The 7,910-nt window shown below is 54.0% G+C and overlaps 2 protein-coding genes across 2 annotated transcripts; both read right to left on the reverse strand.

The window, feature by feature from the left end:
* Positions 1 to 1,416: 1,416 nt before the first annotated feature.
* GMORB2_1922 (translation initiation factor 2A) lies at positions 1,417 to 3,572 on the reverse strand (the record flags this gene model as incomplete). The annotated part of the gene is made up of 2 exons (XM_035463903.1): positions 1,417 to 2,904; positions 2,985 to 3,572. The coding sequence occupies 2 exons, from the start codon at positions 3,570 to 3,572 to the stop codon at positions 1,417 to 1,419; spliced, it is 2,076 nt and encodes a 691-aa protein (XP_035320167.1).
* Positions 3,573 to 5,000: 1,428 nt separating this feature from the next.
* GMORB2_1923 (uncharacterized protein) lies at positions 5,001 to 6,305 on the reverse strand (the record flags this gene model as incomplete). Its single annotated transcript, XM_035463904.1, has 1 exon — positions 5,001 to 6,305. The coding sequence occupies one exon, from the start codon at positions 6,303 to 6,305 to the stop codon at positions 5,001 to 5,003; it is 1,305 nt and encodes a 434-aa protein (XP_035320168.1).
* Between the last annotated feature and the right edge of the window lie 1,605 nt (positions 6,306 to 7,910).

Consider the following 7,910-nt stretch of genomic DNA (forward strand, 5'->3'; position numbering starts at 1 on the left):
TCCCAGCATCGTACCATGTATCAATCCATCTCTCTCTCTCTCTCTCTCTCTCTCTCTATATATATATATATATATATATATATATATATCTTTCATTCATCCATTCATCATCCATTCATCATCCATTCATCATCCATTCATCATCCATTCATCATCCATTCATCATCCATTCATCATCCATTCATCATCCATCCATCCATCCATTCATTCATGCGACGTGTTTCACTTTTTCCTCTCCATGTTCCAGACTGACCTCTATCCATACTGTCTAGTATAATGTATCTACATTTTGCTCCGTAATGCTCCGTAATACTCCGTAAATATATTCATATATTATCTGTGTTATATGTATCATCTGTATACATGCACACACCATCCTCCCATCGTATGCCAGCACATTGCCAATCGTGTGCAGACGGTACCCATGCTGCCATCTCCTACATCTCACCTGTAGATATAATCCTTCATCCCTTGTACGGCAACTGAGCAACCAAATGCCAGATTGATGAGATCATCATGGTACTTTAATCAAATCTTTCATCCGCATCATGTATCGGAAAACTCTGATATCCACGTCTCCACGCATCAAGGTCAGACCGTTCATCTGCTCTATGAATGTACTCTACATGAAAGCCATAGGGTTAAAACACATATATAATAATAATAATAATAATAAGAACAGTAAAACATAAAGAGTTGGATTTTTCATAAAAGATACACAAAAGAAGAGAAGAGAAATAAGAAATCCCTCCCCCCTCCCCCCCAACCCCTCAACATATATATTATATATTTACAGATTATATATTCCCGCATTCATCCAGGGTAACATGACCACAACTTTGACAAGATACAAATCTTTCAACTAGACATTGCCATTGATTCTCCATCTTGTCCTCTACCATGTCCTCCTTTTCCACCTTGTGTCTTTTCTTTCTTTTACTTTCCTTCTTTTTCAACAGTATTCATAATCATTTTCAAGAAAAAGAAATAAAACTCGCCTTGTATTCGTAGCATCATCTCCATCCAAGATACTGTCCTTTTGTCATCTCCATCTCGTTTCCTTATCAAGTGCAGGGAGCTCATCATCCACTATAGACACCCGACTGTCCTCCCTTTCTTGTTTTTGTTTTTATTATTTATTCATTTACGTATCTTGTTTTGTTTCTTCTTCACCTTCTTCTTCTTCTCCTCCTCTTTCTTTCCAAAGACCTGATAGAGAAGAAGAAGAAAAAAAAAAGTCATAACCCCATACATTAGAGTCATTAGAATGCTTTCCATCTCCTTTTCCCCTCGTTATAGTCCAACAACAAGATGAGACAGCTCACTTTAGTGTAGCAACGACTTTCCATTCTCAACTTCCTTCTCTTCTTCTCCTTCTCCTTTTTTATTTATTTTGCCAACAACCTCCTCGACCGCTCACGCCTCAGCTCCGAGCCCCTCCAACTCCTTGACGACGGCGGCCTTGGTATTCATCTTCTTGACCTGCGTATCCTCCAGCTTCTCCCCGCCGGCCAGACGCATCTCGAGGTCCTCGATGGCTCGAATCTTCTTCTGCAGGCTTCTAATCTTCTTGGCATTCGGGTCCTGGGAAGACACAGTGTTGACACCGTCATCAGCGGCGGCGGCGGCCTGCTGCTGCTGCTGCTGCTGGCTGCTGCTCCTCTGGTTGTTCCCGCGCTGATTGTTGCTGCTGCTGCTGCTGCTGTTGTTGTTGTTGTTGTTGTTGTTGTTGTTGTTGTTGTTGTTGTTGCGGGAACGACGTTCGGGGCTGCCATTGTTGGAGCTGTGGTGGTGGTGGTTCTCCGGAGGTGCGAGGCTGGCTCCACCGTTGGGTTCGGGCTGACCGTTACCCTCACCCTGTCCGCCCTTCTTGCCACGCTTCTTCTTATTCTTCTTGTTGTTGTTGTTGCTGGAGCCGTCATCGCGGGCCGGGTCCGCGCCGGGAACGGTCCGACCGGCCGACGAGTCGACGGGCTCGGCGCCGGGGACGCCACGACGGGCGCGTCCTCCGAAGCCGTTAGGTCCGATGTTCTGCGTGCCGTTGCTGACCACGTGGGCCGCACCTCCCTCGTCCTCGCGCTTGAAGTGAAGGGGGGTGGCCAGGCCGCGGGCGCCGGGCGGACGGTAGGCGCCCACCGGCTTGCTCGGCGTCTTTACCGTGCCCAGGTAGGCCGTCCCCGAGGCGTGCGGGGTCGGGACGGGGGTGAGAGGGTCCCCCCCCGCGCTGGCGAGGGCCTCCGGGCTCATGGGTCTCCAGAGGACGTGGTACAGCTCGACCATGTCCTCGTTGTACATGACGCTGCCGGCGACGTGCCACAGCCTGACGCCGTTGTCGACTCGGAGCCGCGGCGACGTCGTGGCCGTCATGATGTACCTGCTGTCCGGACTCCACTCGCACACGCTGGGGTTGCCGCCCTCGATGGTGCAGATCTTGCGGTAGTCCTTCTGCATGTCGTAGACGTCGATCTGGCCTGCCAGGTTGCCGAACCCCGCCACCAGCACGAACCGGCCGTTGGGCGAGAACATGATGGTGTTGCGCGGTCCCAGCGGGAACGAGTGCTGCGCCACGGCCCGGTGATTGAAGATGGTGGCCTTGGCCGGCATGTAGCCGTACACGACGCCGAACTCGCGCGAGTTGGGCGACCACGACACGTCGTGGATCGGCCCCTCCTTGTCCAGAGCCACGCGGGCGTCAAACGCCCCGCTCGTGCTGAGCAGGTACAGCGTCGTCTCGCCGTAGTAGCTCTTTCCCGACCGGTCGACGTCGGTCTGGGCCAGCACCAGGATGCTGGAGCCCTGCTTGTTCCACTTGAGCTGGACCTTGTCGCCTTTGAAGAAGGTCTTTTGCGAGATCGGGCTGTTGAAGAGCGGGACGTTGAAGACTTTGACGGCGGCGGGTTGGCCCTTGTCGGACGTCAGCACGGCTGCCGACCAGCTGACAGGAGTACGGACGATGCGGAGAGGGAAGGAGGGATATGACGTACCTTGCGCTCCGGGATGAAGACGGCCACCGCATGGTTCTGAGTCCCCGGAGCAAGGGCATAGCTGGTCGCCCCCTCGACGCGGAGCTTATTCCAGACGGTGACCAGGTCGTGGCTTTGGTGGAATTGGACCTCGTTGGTGACGAGGCGGGCGCAGTACTTCTCGTCGGCCGTGTACTGCAGGTTCCAGTTGCCCTGCTGCTTCTGGACGAAGCTGCCGACGGGCCTCTTCTCGGCGGCGTCGACGCCGTCCTCGACGATGGGCCAGACCCTCAGGTTCTTGGTGGCATCGCCGTTCTCGTCCTTTGCCGGCCTCTCCCAGGTGATGATGTAGGTCCCGCGGGGGGAGAAGCCGATCTCGTAGACGTTGGGGATCGGTAAGCGCAGCACCTCGGCACCCGAGCTGGCGTCGACGATGATGACGGCCTCGGGCGACGCCCAGGCGAAGAACCGGCCGCAGGGGGAGTAGTCGCAGCACCGGAAGTTGCCCTCCGGCTTCTGGAACCCAGCGAGAGGCTGGTAGGCCGGGGCGGCATCAAAGATGCCAATGGCCTTCTGGGTTCGGTAGGCAAACTGGAGAGGAGACGCCATGGCTAGTCAAAGGCACAGTGTCTCTTCTTCTTCTTCTTCTTCTTCTGCTTCTTCTTCTTTGTGGCTGTTCGTCTCGTCTGTTCTTGCCAGCGAGAATTGCAGCAGTGGCTGTGCTTTTCTTCTTCTTCTCTTCTTTCCTCTTTTCCTGTTGAGAATCGTACGACAGGGCGGTGAGGATGATGGACAGGAAAACACAGACACAGTTATCGCTGCTGCTGTTGCTGCTGCTGCTGCTGCTGGCGAGAAGGAATTGATGATGTGGCGTCCGGAGAAAAACTCCACACACACACGCAAGAGATCGGGTGGAAGTTTTTTCTTCTTTTCTCTCTCTCTCTTTTTTTTTTCGGGTGGCGTGCGTGGGTCGGGCAGTCGCGCAGCTGTGTCGGTGTTGATTCTGAACAACCGAGTTCTTTCGACCGGGACACAGGAGAGAAGAGAAGGGGGAGTCGGGGAGTCTCAGAGTAGGGAAACACACGGAGTAAAGAAAAGACAAGATCAACAAGAAAACCCCGAGAGGAGAAGAGAAGAGGAGAGGAGAGGAGAGAGAGAGAGAGAGAGAGGGCGGTGGGCCTGTCGCGGTGCGATGCGATGCACTGGCAAAAGAGACGACGACGAAGGGAAAAAATGAAAAGAGAAGAGAAGAAAAGGAAGGGACAACTTGAGTCTATAATAGTGATTATGATTACTACGCTTATTATCTCACAATTTTCATTAATTTTTCTTGTCTCCCCTCTTAAAGCTCCCTTTTTTTATAGGTCTTTACTACTCAAGGGTTTTTTTTCTTCATTGTATTTTCCCTTATTGTCCTGATTTTTTTTCTGCCCACTTACGTTTAGCGGGTGGTTCCTTCCCTTTTCAATCGCCCACAGGCACCGCCGCACCTGCCTACCCCTCCTAAACCCTCCCCTCCCTCCCTCCCGGAAGCCCCAATCAGGTCCCTGCCACCGGCTCCACACAGAGTCACTGTATCGTAGATTCAAGTAAAATAATACTGGGCCTGGAATCAGGGTCAGGGAAGTCGCGGGCCGAGAGTTCCTTCTTCTTTTCATCATGATTACCATTATCTTGAATCTCTCATTTTCGTTCCCTACACGTATAATTGTACTTTCCATGTCCACTACTAGTCTAGTGCTATGACTGACCTTACGAGTGTGAATGGTACTGCCAGCCCTTACTTATACGTCCTTACCGTCGAACCGTGCAATCATCGGGATGCAGATTGTCATATCATATTTATGCAGTCGTATAATGGTACCTAGATCATCCAAGTAGTTCCGTGTCCCAGGCCGGTGTATGCCGTGTATGCCGTGGCCCCTTCATTTCAGCAGATATCATCGTAATTACGTGCAGTCTCTGTTCAGAGAGCCACTGCCGATATGTTCTTTGTATCCTTTTTTTTTTTCTGGAGAGCCGTTGCATGTCCCATCCTCACCTCCCCTTGTACTTGTCCTTCCAACCCCCCTTCTCGAACAACCACAGCGCCTCGGTAGCGAAAGCCTGACTGCCCCTGTGCCCGCCCTCCGTGGCCGCCGCCTGGGCGAGCGTGTCCACGACGCGTCCCTGCTTGACGGCATCCCAGACGCCCATGGCGATGGGGTCGTCCTCCGTCGTTCCCCACTCCCCCTTCCCCAGACGGAACAGCACCCTGCCCAGCGTCTGGAAGGCCATGCACCGCTGCGCCGGCACGGCGCTCCTCGCCAGCATGGCCAGCTCGGCAACGGTGTAGCCGGCCGCCTCGGGGGCCTCGCCGTGGTGGTGCAGGCCCATGGACACGGGGAGGGCCCTGCTCAGGCGCGGGGACAGGAAGCGGCCGCGGAAGTCGAAGCGCAGGGCCGACACAGCAATCTCGGCGTGCGGGTAGTAGGGCGACTCGCGATCCGCCACGCTGTCCTCGGTCGGTACCGGGGCCATCCACGCCATCTTGCTCGGGTCGGCCGGCAGGTCGGCAAAGTACTTTTCGTGCAGCGTCTGGAGGAAGTCGGGGTCTGAGGGGTCGAGGTCCGGATGCTGCGGGGGCGCGGGGAAGTGCGTCGACGTCGGCAGGTCCGTGACGGGGAAGAGGTCGGGGGGCATCTGCCTGGGCTCGGCGTCTTCGTCAAACTTGCCGTCGTCGCCGCCGTCGTCGCGGCGCTTCTCGGCATCTGCCTTGCTGCTGTTGCTGCTCTTGTTGGCAGCACCGTCATTCCCCGACTCTGTGTCCTCGACGAAGCGAACCGTGGAAGGTCGCGGCACCGACGCCTCCTCTTCCGGTGCCGGTGGGCCTTCCGGCAACGACGCCGCGTTCTCGTCAATGTTGGCCCGTCGGAGGAGCCGCTGTAACAGGTCGGGGTTCAGCCCATTCAGAATCTCCCTCTGGGCCTCTGCGATCTCGGCTGCCGACATTTCGTCCATCCTCTGCCTGTTTTCCTGGTCGATGCGTCTCCTCTCGTTCTCGTCGAAGCCGAGTTTCTGCTCGTCTCCGGAGGGAGGCTTTGGGGGAGTGCTGGAGGCTGGTGCAGCATCGCCCTCTGTTGTCGCCGTCGTCGTCGTCGTCGTCGTCGTCGTCGTCGTCGTCGCCGTCCGCCCATCTGCCCGCCGTTGCTTGAATGCGGAAGCGCCCTTCCATCGCCGCTTATGCTGCGGGAACCCCGTCGTCGGGTCGCCAAAGTCGTCGGAAAAGTCGGTCGTCGGGGGCTTCTTCTTTATTGACGAGTCGTGCTCGACAATGTCACCTACGAGAATTGTCGGATCCATGTATGGCGGTCTGTCCGAGGGCCGGTCCGTTCTGTTCCGGGCTGTTTGATGGAGAGAGGGGTGGGTGAGCACATCAGGAGGCTCAAGTTGACGTTGGTTTTGTCTTGGGATCAGAGCAATTGTTTTGGTTGGTGGGTGAGATGAAGCAATAAATATTAAAATGGGTCCGGGACGCACCCTTGGCCTTGTCACCTTTCTCCGTATGCATAAGGCGGGAGACTAGTTGGTTGGTCCGACCGGGTCACGAGGCTGCATCTCAGCCGCACGTCGGTGATGCCATGTGGGACATGGCCGGCTCTATCTCTTATCACTAGTACACGTAACATTTGCGTATAATGTGAATGAGCACATGCAATGTTCTCGTACCGTTGCTCATGCTCGTAAACATCTGACTATGAGCCTTGTGCTCACCGGGACGGTTATACGAATATCGGCCCGAGGGAGTTATTTCGTCCAATTGACTGACGAGGAGGATGACTAATTCGACGTGCATCGGGTAAGATGCAAAGTGCGAACGTCGCACTGATGTGTCATCATCTTGTTCTGTACTCACAGCACATTCCTTTTTACACTGTAGAGGCCCATGTACACCTGACAGACACCTGGCAGGCACCTGGCAGGCACCTGGCATATGGATGCATTTTTCTAAGACAACTAGCGTGTGATATTAATACCCGTAGTAAGATTATGCACAACTCATAGAGTTTTTGGACAAGCCAAAAAAAAAAAAAAAGGGCTACTCGCATTGAGACCTTGGATGAGCGCCCCAATACAATACTTTTCCTCTCCGAGAGCAGCTATTGCTCAACATGATATTTTTCTTCTCTCCTTCTCCGTGCAATGTCCTTACATATGACGTGCCAGTCAGATGTAGAAATCGCGCCTATCTGACATGCAACCGGCGGATCCGCGGCTCCGGGACCAATAGGATCGGCACATGTGTGTGTGGGTCCCCTTACCGGCAGGTGGTGCGGAGTTGGAGGAACTGGGGGGCCAAGGGCCATAGCTAACAAGGGGTCCGGGTGTTTTGCAGGCTGCATGATAGGGTGGTGTTATTACTAATTACGCTGTACGGGGTATACGATTATGGTACTAGCATGCACGCACATGTAGCAGCAGTACTAGTAGCCTCAGCAGCTAGGAGCCGTACATGTATCCGTAAATCACCTGTACGGGTATTCACCACGTACCGGGTACATTAGAGAGTCGTGGATACCTTGGTACCGTCTAGCGGTATCAGTAGCAAAGTACTCCGTACTGTACCTGGTAATAGTCTAAACCACGACCTACTTTCGAGTACTGCACTTGTACATGCAGTACCTTGGAGTCTAGACATGGGAGCGCCCCACATCTTGCCTTCTGCTGGCACCCGCACCACGAAGCAATCCCCGGCGGTGTTTAAATCGGCGTCTATCAATAACAGAAGCATCTGAATAAGTTCAATGTTACCAACCCTTTTTGTCCCTCTTCCCTTTATTTCTGTGTGTGGCCACCTGCCGGGTTAGCAGAAGTATCCGTAAGGGTACTCTCGTAACTCTGACTCTGTAAGAAGGGAGCCCGTCACTCTCACTCCACTTACTCTTAGTAGTTTTTCCCCTTGCCCCC

Source organism: Geosmithia morbida (assembly GCF_012550715.1).
Source record: "Geosmithia morbida isolate 1262 chromosome Unknown scaffold_11, whole genome shotgun sequence".
NCBI classification, from domain to species: domain Eukaryota; kingdom Fungi; phylum Ascomycota; class Sordariomycetes; order Hypocreales; family Bionectriaceae; genus Geosmithia; species Geosmithia morbida.